Source organism: Ips typographus, linkage group LG7 (assembly GCF_016097725.1).
Source record: "Ips typographus isolate SLU linkage group LG7, UJ_Ityp_2.0, whole genome shotgun sequence".
Taxonomy (NCBI): Eukaryota; Metazoa; Arthropoda; class Insecta; order Coleoptera; family Curculionidae; genus Ips; species Ips typographus.
The window spans coordinates 1,674,080-1,689,036 of NC_138428.1; the positions used below are offsets into that span (position 1 = coordinate 1,674,080).

At 33.6% G+C, this 14,957-nt stretch overlaps 1 protein-coding gene across 1 annotated transcript in view; it reads left to right on the forward strand.

Annotated features, from left to right (window-relative positions):
• Positions 1-14,957, forward strand: part of LOC145731445 (uncharacterized) — a 43,512-nt gene that overhangs the window by 26,478 nt on the left and 2,077 nt on the right. Inside the window, exons 4-5 of the mRNA XM_081983248.1 lie at positions 1,893-2,051; positions 14,717-14,915. Of these exons, the coding sequence (XP_081839374.1) occupies positions 1,893-2,051; positions 14,717-14,915 (358 nt within the window). The remainder of the gene's footprint in view (positions 1-1,892; positions 2,052-14,716; positions 14,916-14,957) is intronic.

Sequence of the window (14,957 nt, forward strand, 5' to 3'; positions counted from 1 at the left end):
GAAAAGTTTAATACTTTTAGTCACACTTGGGACACCCTGTAAGTACTTTTTAATTGTATGTAAAAATAATTAATTGCATTCAAGTTTGTGATCTGTAACTTGGTGTGTATGAGACACAAAAAAACTGTTATTTGGCAACACTGCCTTGAGCGTAAATTAATCGAACTTAATGGTTAAAAACAAACACTCTGTATAGAAAATCAATAAAATATTTGTAATTGGAGACTTGTAAATAATTACAAAACATTGATCAACACACAATACTTTCAATCAAATTTAATTAAAAAATTCATCTTGTCTAAACAAAATAAAGTAAAAATCTGCAATTTACAGAAATAATTGGTTAGTTCCTCAAAACCTTAAAAAAATCCTTTTTCCTAAACTCGACTAAAATTAATTTTAAAAAATTTGGGTTTAATATTATCTGCAATGTTGTCAAATCACACAAAAACAATGATTTAACTTTTTCTTTATGAAATAAAATTATAAACTAATTTTGATTAGATTCCCTTTGCCGTTCAACTATGGCAAGTTTTATACGTCAATGGACAGCCAATGAAATGAGCTTTCCAAAAATACTTCATTTGGGTTAATAGGTTGGACGGTTTGGCCGCTAGAGGGCGTCAAAGTTGACTAATTTTTTCATAAACTTTTTTGGTGCATTCTTTTGTTTAATCCTCAAAAACTCGCTTAATTGCACTATTTTTGGTAGAGTTTTGTACGTCAATGGACAGCCAATGAAATGAGCTTTCTAAAAATACTTCATTTGGGTTAATAGGTTGGACGGTTTGGCCGCTAGAGGGCGTCAAAGTTGACTCATTTTTTCATGAACTTTTTTGGTGCTTTCTCTTGTTTAATCCTCAAAAACTCGCTTAACTGCACTATTTTTGGTAGAGTTTTATACGTCAATGGAGAGCCAATGAAATGAGCTTTCTAAAAATACTTCATTTGGGTTAATAAGTTGGACGATTTGGCTGCTAGAGGGCGTCAAAGTTAACTAATTTTTTCATGATCTTTTTTAACTTTTTTTATGAAATCAAAATATAAATTAATTTTGATTGGAATTGCTTTGACGTTCAACTCTGGCAACATTGCTTTGAATGACTTTCACAAATTCCCATTCACAGTTAATGCTACAAAAGCAAAAGACTTTTTAGTTACGGAATGCACTTTGAAAGCGTTTATAATAAGCGGTAACGAACGGTAAAACGAAAAAGAATCTGATCGGTAATTAATTAACCACTATAACCAAGAACTGCAATTTCGTCCTGAAGAAAAACTATTAGATTGTTTGAAGAGATAGTGAAGGTCGTAAAATTAAGCTTGTTTTTGCTTGGAAAAAAACTTTAATTTTAGGAGGAGAAAATGTCAGCTCAATGTAAATAAGGATCAAAACGGCTTATCATTAATCTTAATTAGAACGGAAAATCCCATTAAAATGCTAGTTAGTTTCCTGCCAATTTCAGTCTTACAGGTTTATTTTAATACAAGAGAATATTATATTTAATTTAAGATGCAATTACCTGTACTACGTAGCATCTATATTTCTTCAAGTTTTTAAATATAAGCCAATCTAAAAACTAGTTTTCATCACACTGTACTTTACGCAAATGCTGCTGCTCTACAAGCCAGGTAATTTCTTTAAATAATGATCTTTGAACTTGTCTATTACCAGTGGATAAGACTGATCATTAATCATCATTACAGATCGTCAAAATAACCATTAATAATATGGTTGCACTTTAGTGCACTTTGCTTTCTAAGCATTCTTTCTAAGCAAGTTTGTTGCTGTAAACTTGAAAATTAACTTTTTGAGACAAGTTTAAAAAATTTCTGCACACCTTACAAAAATAGCACTTTTTCGTAACTAATTACGTAATTAATTGTTGCAGAGACGAACGAGAGAAAGTACGAGTGACGTTTTTCCAACAATCGAAACCGCAAGAAGTGGACTTGCCGGATGACCCGCCATTTGTTGACCACGATTTTGTCATGTCGTCGCCCGTGTTAAAAAACGACACCAATCATGTCGCCTATAATAGAACCGAAAGGTAAGAAAACCGAGAAATACTATTCACTTAACGATAATTACTTTCGGTGGCTTTTGTGTTTGGGTGCCAACCATACAGGTTTTGAGATATTGAAATTATTGTCATTAACTGGCTTAAAACACATTATTTACAACCTTTCACAAACCAAAAATCACCATCCATGTTGGTTATGGTAAACTCAACCCTCTATTTACTAGATCTGGAATTATTGACAAATTTGGTCACTTTTACTTTCTAAGGTTCCTGTTTTAGTCTCTTGACTAAATTTTCTGATGTGAAAATCAACTTTCTAAGTAGTTTGTAGTTGTAAGTTGCATCATAGATGAATATTTTAAGCTATTACGGTCCTGTTTTTGCTTTTGATTTAAATTTCCCTGTTAAAATGTTTAGAATGTGAGTTATGTTGAACTTAAGTTCATGAGACACTCACATTTTTCCCTTAATAAATGAGTATTTAGGGCTGCAATGCAAATCCTGTCCTTTTTTTTGTTTCATTAAAAATTAACTTTCTTAGTTATTTACGAGGGGTAAACCGCTGAATACAATTCTGTACACTAATTCCTAATATTCCGGTAATGCCCACTATTTTCTTATAATGCCCGGTAATTCCTAAAAATTCCCGATAACTAACCTAACCTAGCCTAACAAAAAATAAGAAAATATGCGTGCAACGATTTAACAGGAAGTAGATATCAACTGCAGCTTATTTTAAATGGGACACCCTGTATATTTTTTCAATTTTGTATTCTATGTAAAATTCGTGTTTTACTGTCATATACCTATCTGTATCCGTTTCCGAGATATTTACCATTTTATGTGAAATTTGATATTTTCTATCTGCAAAACATTTTTAATTTAGTATGGATATCAGGAAAGGTTTTTCTTGGTTTTTGTGTTTTGTCATGTTAGACAAGGTTTGTTCTAGGACTGTATGCAGAAAAACGTTAAAATATATAATACAATGTGGTCAAAATATTAGTTTTAAAAAAGGACAGAAAGTCTAGTCCTGTAACTGTCAAAATAACCGAATTAATGAAGGTTAAAGTAGTAGTTGTGAAATTTAGTCAAAACTGTCTTTATTGTGACACCCAACACTTTGTATAGACTTTTATATGTCAATGGATAGAAAATGAAATGGGCTTTCAAAAAATATGGCCGCCTGTGTTGATAGGTTGCTTCGTTTGGCCGCCAGAGGGCTCCAAAGCTAACTAATTGTTTTCTTTGACTGTTACCACTCTAATTAATTTAAAGATTTTTTTTAAATCCGGCAGATACGGCCCTGATATTTGGCACAAACCTAGCACAATGATCGCCAAATCTAGGGTAGTAGCAAAACTGTAGAAATACAATCATTAAGGTTGATTTTCGCTTGCACTAACTGACCAACATAACGCAAAACCCATTAGGATAGTGGCGGTGTTTCAGGCAAATTTGACCCTTACGAAAATTGTCATTTGCAAAAACAGTTTTTCAAAAAATTTCCAAGCATTACGTCGTGGTAGACCTAGTAAGTTACGTGACCGTGTTTTCTTAATTTTCTAAGGTCAAATTAGCCTTTAACCAATCAAAAAATGTTTGTGGTGCACCCTGTCACTAAACCAATGAAATGAACTTTTTTTTGGGGTATCCTTTTGTTTAATCCTCAAAAACTCGCTTAATTGCACTATTTTTGGTAGAGTTTTATACGTCAATGGACAGCCAATGAAATGAGCTTTCTAAAAATACTTCATTTGGGTTAATAGGTTGGACGGTTTGGCCGCTAGAGGGCGTCAAAGTTGACTAATTTTTTTGGTGCATTCTCTTGTTTAATCCTCAAAAACTCGCTTATTTAGACTATTTTTGGTAGAGTTTTATATGTCAATGGACAGCCAATGAAATGAGTTTTCTAAAAATACTTCATTTGGGTTAATAGGTTGGACGGTTTGGCCGCTAGAGGGCGTCAAAGTTGACTAATTTTTTTGGTGCATTCTCTTGTTTAATCCTCAAAAACTCGCTTATTTAGACTATTTTTGGTAGAGTTTTATACGTCAATAGACAGCCAATGAAATGAGATTTCTAAAAATACCTAACTTGGGTTAATGGGTTAGACGGTTTTGCCGCTAGAGGGCGTCAAAGTTGACTCATTTTTTCATGAATTTTTTTGGTACATTCTCTTGTTTAATTCTCAAAAACTCGCTTAATTGCACTATTTTTGGTAGAGTTTTATACGTCAATGGACAGCCAATGAAAGTAGCTTTCTAAAAATACCTAACTTGGGTTAATGGATTGGACGGTTTGGCCGCTAGAGGGCATCAAAGTTGACTCATTTTTTCTCCCTCATTTCAAGTCAATAACTAAAAAAAAATCCAATTTCTTAGTCGTTCAGAATGTGACTTGTGAACAATAGATTGGCGTTTAACTAACCTAACCTAAAATTAAACAACCATAATTTCCACAAAATGGCCTATTGAACCAATAATATTGCAGTCTTGAATATTTTGCGGTAGTGGAATTAGGTTCAGTTTTAGTGTGCCTGCTTCAAATCTAAATAACTTCCTTATTTAAGCCTGGAAGCTAAAATTTATAATTACAGTCCACCACATTCTGGACCTCTCCAACAACATATGAAAGTCCGCACTAACTCCAAAATTACGTAAAATATCATTGAAAACTACCAAAGTAAAAGTAATTATTTCAATAAATTATAATTTCCACATAATGGATAGAATTTCAGGGGGGTTGAACCCACCCTTATTGACCATTTACATAAAACGCCCACTACAGTATCATAGTTCTTCGTTTGACCCGAATTCTTTACCGTAATTTCCTCGGTAAATGTTTATCAACTTTAATTAGCGATGATTAAATCACTTGACCTGCGAGGTTAGATTCAATTATTTAACGTTTTAAGCATATTACCACATTGGGATTCCATTAGGTTTCAAACAAGGTCAATGTCGATAGCCAATGAAAAGTTATAAACTCAATTATAAGTAGTATTGATTGTTTTAATTTCTCTTTTTCAGGCTGAGAGTAAAGAGAAAAAAGATTGAAACTTAGGATGTCCGCAAAGTTATATCTGCATAGAGTTATCCTAAATTGCTTTACTTGCTATTCCTAAAAACTACTTAATAAGTTAACTAGGTCAATGTCAGTAAGTCTGCAGTGTGTTAAGGCCTCGAGTACCTGTCTTACCATAAATTGCAAGAACCCAAAGCATGATAAAATACCTCATAAATCTTAAAAGTGTAACCCAAGCATTAATATTAAAATAGTGGTTTGTGAGGTGTTCCAGATCTGGAATTGTTTTACACTGGAGGGTAACGAACTGGACACGTAAAGCTTGACCTACTTTAAGGATTTTCTCTATAAATCCTTAAAAGCCCTTTGAGGCTTCTAAGATTGCTTGGCAATCACCAGAGTTCTGTTTGTCCATTAATATCAAATGCCTCAACCGAGAAATTCTCATCTTTCGCTTGAAAACCAAAACGTAAACAGGAAGCTGGTGATATACGAATACCATCGCAACAAAAGAGCAAAATAAACATGTTGAACGACTAATGTCAGTGAAGAACTTTAGGAATTCGGTGTCTGCCATTTCTCATGTGAGCCGGTTATTCTAAACATTTCTGCTGTACTCGACTTTTTCATTTTATGGTCGTACTAAGGCTTCTGATTATGTTACATAACTGATGGGTAATTTCATGGGAAAATTGTCTTTTATTGTGTGGTTACAAGGAATGAAACATGTACTGAATACTGTTTTTACTGGTATAATGGCTCAAAATTACTGTCAGACGTAGCGTTTAAACAGAAAATGTGAAGAACTATTAGAAGACTTTTAAATTGCTTCTGTACTGCAATTTTATAAGAATGATATGGCAAAATGTCAAACTATTTTACTTTAATTTTTTTGCTTTATGTGCATATTATAAAAGTATTGTCAGTCATCAACACAAACGTTGTGTGCAGGCAATAAAAAAGGAAATTAACCTATATTTTCCAGTTTTGTCATGTTAAATGGCCATTTCCTTGCAAGCGAAAGGTCGTCTAAATTGACCTATTATCCTGGATAATGAAGTCTTTCAGAAGTTCCACTATAAAATTGTGTATTGTTTGTTGAGAGTTTTCTAGAAAATCCAGTCACAATTTCGTGTTATTTCAGATGGAAAATAGTGAAAAAGTCACGTTTACCAAATGTTGAAAATTGACTTGGTTTTTGTTGAAAAAGACTTTTTATTCCAATATGACAAGTCAGAAAGTTGACTTCTTGCAGAAAAGTAAGTCTGTATATACCACACATCTTACACATTTACTGGGTACTGATCTCCTTTTTGGGCTGCCTTATAATTAAAAAAACTGAAATAGTCATTTGATGTAATTTAAAAAGTTGAATCCAAAAACTACTACTAAAATATTAAATATAACTTTTCATACATACTTTCAAAAATAAAAATAAAATTTGCCTAATAGAATTTTTTTTAAAGTAATTTTTGGATTGAACTGTTTAAACTACATCAAATAGCTATTTCAATTTATTTAATTACATACAAGAAAGCCCAAAAATGGGGGTTGGTCAGTCTCTAGTGAAAAAACCTGTATGTACATTACACTAAAAAAATCTAATTAATCGGACTAAATACAGGACCGTAACTGCTTTAAACATCTCATTTTCCATTTACAACGTATCTGCTTGTATTAAGGAATACAAAAAACCGTCATTTTGATCTAAAACCTTTAGGATAGAATCTTATTGTCAAAATGGCAAAGTTTACTGAAATCCAAAATGCTTCATTACCGTTTAACTGATCAAAGATTATCCGGTTTCTAACTATCCAGTGGAAAAACAATACTTAACGGGATATTCACACCAAAAAAGTGACATTTTTATTTATTTTTGAACATTGCGCAGATGGCCACTCAACCAACATTTATTCAAAATAACGGAAAACTTACCATCACATTGCCATTTTGATATTAAGGCAATCGAACCTAACCTAACCTATAGGTGTTTGTATGAATTTAAAAATGGCTTCTTTTTAAGACACCTAGCAAAATTAAATAAAAAATGGCTGCTTGACTTATGGCCCTTTTTGTTGTTACTAACCTAATTTTGCATATAAAATTACTAACAGAAGGAAGAACATTTCGGAAAATTACTTAGCACAATCCTGAATTTAAAATTAACAAAAATTATGAAAACTTTCCCAGCTGGCCTCTCCCCTCTTCCCACCAATCCCCGCCCTAAAGTTAGCTCCAGTTTTCCAGGTCGATCGATGGCCCAGTATTGTCTGTGGTTAGGGAAAGTGCGGAACCGGAACTGATCCAGACTTTCCCATGAATATTCCGGTTTTCTTTTGTCTGGACGGTTCCGGCAGTCCCTTTAAGAAGACAAAAGGAACGTTTGCGTGTTTGTGTTGGTAAAGTGCGTGATTTTCCTAAACTGTTGGTTCGATATCCAGTCTGGATTAGAGCAAAAACCGACTCGAAAGACCCAATTTTATGCAAAATTATTTATTATCTAACCTAGACACTTAATCATCCTGTAGGTTGTTATTGTACAAGCCCACAGCATAACTGTACTCTCAAATTTATTAACACTCGGTTTATAAGGTCAGCGGGCTCATTATTATTACATCACATCCTATTTTTAATGGTAGTTAACCGAAACAACTGTATGATATACCATGGGGGTTCCAACAGTATTTTTCAACCAAGTATTGCCGAAGAGAAGCCGCAAACTCACAGAAGTGCACTGAGCCCTGCTAGAATATACAAGGTGATCGGAATTGGATACGGTATTTTTTCGAACACCCTGTATATTGTCAGGGACCTGTGTTTGTTCATCCTGGACCTGGATTGAGGAGTGACTGCGGTGTATAAAATGAGTGGCTGTTATATGGGGTGTCCCTAAATTATATGCCAGAACACTGTAACCTTTATTCAGAGTTTTGTATTTGACTGAAAATTGACCTGTTTTGCTTTTGGTATCTGATTTTGGGACACTCTCTATGTAAGTCCAATTTTTTATCTGGAATTCTTGTTTTCTAAGTCTTTTTACCCATGTTTTGATACTTAAGATGATCTTGAAGAAACGGATATTAAAGAACCTTTCAGGGACAGTATTACTGGCTTGAATTGATTTTTTAGGGTCACGTGACTTCAATTGTCATTTTAAAAATGGCACATTAAAATCATCATTTCAATACTTAGTCTATTTTGATGACCTCTGTAACTAAGTTATTTGGACTGGTACAAAGTGACTTTTGTATCATTTTCTTGTCTTGTGTAGAGGGGGATCAAAACAGTGTCCTATTTTAATCACCCTATATAAAGTCCAAAAAATGTGCAAGTGAATATTTTGAGAGAAAATTAAAAATGGAGGCCTAGAACGCCATTTTGTCTGTCATTTTTTGAAACTACGTGAAATTTCCTTTAAAATGAGGTGCAAGTCAATATTTTGACAGAAAATTCAAAATGGCGGCCTGCGACGCCATTTTGTCTCTCATTTCTTGAAACTACGTGAAATTTCCTTTAAAATGAGGTGCAAGTCAATATTTTGACAGAAAATTTAAAATGGCGGCCTGGAACTGTCAAAAAATACAACTTTTTTATTTGTCAAGTTACAATTGATGTCTCGGTGTCATTTTATGTTAAAATTTCACGGAAAAGACGCTGGTGCAGTCGGTTTTGTGATATCTCAAAAACTAACAGAGTTAGACCTAAAATTTAACATATTAACCATTTCTTTGCCAGGAACTCGCCCGGATTAAGAGATACATGAAATCTGACTAAAAAATATTTACAATATAATATGTTATATTATGGTAAAGGAAATTTGACGCCCTCTAGCGACCAAACGGTGTTATCAATTAACTCATGTGGGGACATTTTTGGAAACCTTGAAATTTGATCTATCTTTTGTTTTCTATGACATTTTGACGTAACTTGTCAAATAAGTTAGTAATTTGGTGTCAAAGCAAACGAGTGTCACAACATATGTGATTTTATGGTGAAGTAACTTTGACGCACTCTAGCGGCCAAACGGTGTTATCAATCAACTCATGGGGGGATATTTTTGGACGCCTTGAAATCTTCTCTTTCTTTTGATCTCTATGACATTTTGACGTAACTTGTCAAATAAGGGAGTAATTTAGGGTCAAAGCAACGTGTGTCAAAAAATATGCTATTTTTACAAAAAGAGCAATTTTGGCAATTTTTCATTTCCTCCAGGAGGGTTCCAATCCACATCAGAGAGCATATTTATATCAAAGGGCCTTAAATTAAGTAAAATAAGTACCAAAAAAGCAGATTAAAATTTTTAATTATTCAAAAAAATTGAAATAATGGAGGGGTATTAGGGGTCTTTTTTACTACCACTTTTTTGAAATTCAATATCTCGGTAACATGAAGAGCTAGAGAGGCGAGTTTTGGCTCATTTTGTAGTATTTTTTATCCTCTTTCTAATGGCATTTTAGTGAAATCTATGAGTTCAAATAAAAAAGTTTAAAGTTACAAGAGCAAAATAGCTATGTACTACTACAAAGTGATTCTTTTTAGCATTTTGCAGCTTAAAGTGTACTGTTTTGATCACCCTGTATAATGCCATGATATGTTTAATTTAGTTTTGAGCAGTAAGGTCCGATTTAGCTTATCAATGCTGTCATTTTATTATTGCTATGCTGATAAGTTGTAAGGGTGGGTTTTCTACTGTTCAGTTAAGTCTGATGAATTTGAAAATACTCTAGAATACAATTTATTAAACCATAGTTTTCCAAGTTGCATCGAGTGTCCTTAACTGACACGTAAGTGGTTATAAAACCGGGATATAAAACTGTTTACACCATCACTAAACACCCAAGGAAATTGAATTCGATCAGGCCATCATCTATATTATATACAGAGTGTACACTCAAGGCTCCTTTACGGTTAGGGACAGCGGGACGGGGTCAAATCGTGCGGAAACAATTCCACGGTCGGCAAACAGTAAAATGGACTCGGAAATCGGGCACACCCTGTATATATCTTTTTTTGGAGTCGCGTAGATGGAATGCGCGAATAGCAGCAACAGTAAGCGAATCGGGTAGAGCGGCAGGAATCAAGTTAGTCATCGAGCGAAAGTAAGATCGTGTAAACCGGTTAACGTGACTTTAAACGGAGTTTTACGGTCCCGTTAACGGACTGTCCCTTTAATTGGTAGTGACTAAGTGTCCGCAGTGATCTTTGGGTCGAGTAGTGGGCCTAAATCAGTGTAATTCGTTATTTCTGCTCTCTGATCATAAGTAATAAATTATTTGGCCACAACCCACTAGTTGTGATCGAATTTCTAAATTTAAAAACTTGTTTCGAAACTGGACCGATTTTTCACGCTGTCAGTGCCCCTTTGATCTGTTTTCCAGAAAACCAGATAGGAATTCCAAAGATTAAGATCTTTTAACACACGCTGGTCGTTAACTAAACATTACACAAGTGATTTACATAAATATTACGTCTTCAGGATGATACGTAATATACTGCGTGGTCGGCTAACTTGTTTACTAGCCACTTGTCTGTTTGCACTAAGATTACTCAGAAAAGTTTAAATTTAATGTTTTAAGCTTGAAATGGTATTCCTAATGGGTATTCTAACCTTTAAGAATTTAAGTAATTTTCAGCTTTATTAAAGCTCTAAATGCAACTTTTAACACGCTACAGGAAGTAGGTCAATGAGGTCATAAATTTAAATTATTATAAAGGTCTACTATTTTTAGCACGTAATAATTCTTCTTCATTGAGTCATCAACATGAGTACACTCAGTAGAAAAGTAATGAAAATTACAATTCTTCAACTGTGAAAATCTCATTATTAAAGTTTAGATTAGATTTCAATCATACACGTGATTGAAATTCTTTATTTTCTGCCTGATTGAAAACAGGTTGAAATTGACCTGTTCAAAAAAATCACATTTTAAGTACTGAAAAGTGTCATTTTACAACCCAAATTTCATAACTTGATTGATGAAATTGAGGATGATTTTAATGAAGTTTAACATACAAAAACAGTAAAAATCCTTAAATTGACAGTTTTTCAACAAAAATTGATAAACTAGAGTTTATCATTAGTTTTTAAGTGGATAGAAACAAATTTAATGCTAAAATTGATACATTTAGTACTAAAATCCATCTAACCAGCTTTATTTATCAAATTGATAATTCTATTAATAATATATACATATATGAGAGCATCTTTTGATGAAATAGAATAGCCCCAAAGCTAAAACGTGCATTTTTGGTTAATTAATTGCTGATATTGACAAATTTCTCGATTTTCTGACAATCAATGATTTTAATGCTAATTCTATTACAGAATATGACAATTTAATTGAAGAGTAAGTTTGATTTGTGTGACAACACATTGTAATGATTTCACTAAGTTAATGAAATTGACGATTTTCTAAATCTGAATTTCATTAAGCCAATAAAAGTGACTGATTTCTTTTAATCCAATTTTATGGGGATTAAAACACAAATGAAATCTAGTGAAAATGCTCTAAGTTACTGTAATTGATCTTATTAATAATAAAATTTAAATGCTGAATTTGTCTCTGTTAATGAAATGTTAACAGTTAAAGTGCACATCAATTTGGTTTGCTGGAATTACCTCTTCACTGAATTTCATTAAAATTGAAACTCACAATTATCTTAATTAAGCTGTGACAGATAACAGATTGAAATTGATGATAATTTAAATTAAGTTATTGGCGAAATTGACACTTTTATTAAAGAGTTTCTTTAATTTAAATATATTTGTATATTTTATAATTCCATTGCTACTTGGTTTTCATTAAATAGTTTGCTGAAATTGGCAAAAGAAAATGTATAAACAAAGCTTGTTTCTACTTCTTTTGCAAATAACTCAAGATCGATAATAGATACGGAAAATACTCAAAAAACAGAAAAGGTTCTAAATTTCACATTTAACACATACATCGTAAGTAAAAACTCTTACACGAGTAATTAATATCCAAGAGATTGCTGACTTAAGTAAACACTTACATGAATAATATGGTTAATTAAGATTCAATCGATTAATCGGAACAACATTCCTGACCGTCCATATACAGTATGTTCTTAATTGACGTGTTGCGTAATTAAACTGTAAACGCTCTCACTTGCTCCTATACCATATTTGGGCAGAAAGTATCAGTCAACCCGTGTGTAATCATTACGCGACAGCTTAAACAGTTTTTTTTTTTTAAATAGCGGAATTAATTTAAATTAAACCCGATTATCTTATTAAGTATTGTTACACACACACACGCTCTTTGTAGGTTAAACATCCCGAGCTTTATCTCCACATTGTTATGCAATGTTCAATGTCAGCGTTTGTTTACTGGGTTTTATTGTGTTTTTTTAGTACAACGCAAAAAAGTTGTTTAAGATGATTGTTATTGTATGATGAAATGAGATGCTGCCAGGAATAACTAGAATAATCTTAGATTAATTTTGCAGAAAGGGCTTAATTTGTACAACACTGATGAGTGTGATGATAAGTGTCTCTTTTTATGCCAGAATAATCTATAGAAAACAATAATTGTAAAAGCAGAATTTGATCTCTCTCAATCATGGTCTAAATAAGAGTACTTCACAGTCCTCTTGTTTGTAGCGTAGTAAGATCAATTGAGGTTATGCAGCACTTACTACCTTAGCTCCCTCTATGGCTGCCTGTTTAATCAGCTTTAAGCTGATGGGTGTCCTTCTGGTTGTTGAGTTATGTCATAAGAGGGCATATTGAGGAAAGTTGGTCAGGTGATTAGACAAGACACAAAGTCAACGAAGTTAAAAAACTAGAAATTGTACCAGTTTAAAACAGAATTAATGTTCTAGAGAAAGATGAAGATAAATTGCATACGTGACATGTGCCAGGTGGAATGGGAGAGACGTCATTTGACATTTGGTCATGTTTATCTTTGTCTAGAGCATTGATTTGCAATAATTCTCTCTTAAGCTTCTGTCCCATTTCTTTTGAACCAAATGATCGATGTTCTTCCACCCTCTTGATCAAAATCTAGTTCTTCCTCCCACTCCATCTTCTTATAAATTCTCCTCTAAGAATTTGTTTTATGTGATTTTTGCTGGTATTCTTCCTTAACACAGTAACTATATCTTCTTAATCAACTATGATCATCAGAAGTTAATCAACAAGTTTTTTATTGTGTTAAGTCTTCTCTATTCTTATGCTATAACATTGAGTAAATGAGAAATTTGAGCGCCCTCTACAACTTTTTCAGAACGGTTTTAAATTGCCAGAGGCCTCTAGGACCAAAGTTTTATAGACCTCTAAATGCTATTGAGACAGATAAAGTGCCAGAGGCTTCCACAAGTGTCTTAAACCTACCCAGAGTTGTTTTAAGTTGCCAAAGGCCTCTAAATGCTATTGAGAATCTTCTAAAAAGTGTCAGAGGATTCTACAAGTGTTTTAAACCTTCCAAAAACTGTTTTAAATTGTCAAAACCTTCTAGATTCATTAAGAAAGTGCCAGTGGCCTCTAAATGATTTCCGCCAACCTTCTAAATAGTGCCAGAGGCTAAACATTCTCAGAAAATGAAGAGCTAAGAGTGTAACGATTGTAAAAGAATATTGTTTTCATTTTGGAGGTCCAATCAGTTTGAAGCATGGATATTCTTCTTTAAATTCATTTTGTGTCAGGAAAATCATTAAATTGCAATGAAGATTTTTATGGTATATGGAGAACTTGGTAGTGAATAATATTGTCTTATTAACGTTTAACATGACACAACACCAAATGACATTGTTCAAGATTTTCTGAAGGTTTTGACTGAAGACTGGCGTCCACCAGTATACATTTCAGTATTGTCTGATGTACTGAATGTATTATTGTTATTGCTTTTTTGGCAAGGAAAACCTACTAAAATCCTTTCTAGATCAAAACAGACTTCTGCTTTTACTCTTACATACAATCAATCTAAATCATGTCAGACAGGAAAATTAAATGGTCTACGATGTTTAAACATTTTCTATTTTTTTAGAACAAGCACTAATCAAAAAAGTTATTGAAACACTTAAAAATACATTAATTTTTGCTGATTTTAGACACACTACTCTACTCGTTATTGGTCTGATAGATTTTTTTTTTTGGCTGGTGCTTTCGGGTCGAACAAATTGTCTAATCATTTCCATTGGCAACAGTGCTAAGGTGAAAGTTACTGACATTATGAAGACTCATTCATCGTAAAAATCTCAAACGGTAGCTCGAGTGGTTTTTTGTGTGTAAAACACTTATAGTATCGACAAAATGGCTGCTCCTGAGGTGTTGTCCAGCAATCCCTCTCACGGTGGCGTCCTGTACTACGTCGTTAAAGTGCCTAAAGATGACAGGTAATGGGACAGTCCCAGTTAGCAAAATACTTTGAATTTGACCTAAATTACTTTAAATATAACTTCCCTAAAAACGGTTCTATTTATACCGACGACCAGACGTCGTCGTTTAGCCGAAATTTTTCCAATTCTTACTACAACCTATTGGTTTTACGGTATGTTAACGGCTCCCGCTTTTATTTGGTGTCTATTTGTTTTAGCCAAGACCCTATATTTAGATCGACACTAAAACAAAGTGCTCTCACCGAATGATTGATACAGGATGTCCCAATTTGTGAGCTAATCCGGGTGTTTTTGTCGTTTTTCAGCACGGAAAGTGGCTGGGACAATCCGTTTCGGCCCGGCGGCGACCTCTCCAGGGAAGCTGACCAAATTGTGGAACTGATCAAAGGTGGTAAACCCATTACCCCCACTCCGGGCAGTCAGGCGCCCGATCTGCCCTCTGGTGATAGTTCGCTGGATCCGAACCATACGGTGGATTCTGTGGATACTGTTAGTCCAAAAAAGGTAATTTGAGACAAGTATTACAGTTTCAATCTTCCTATTGGA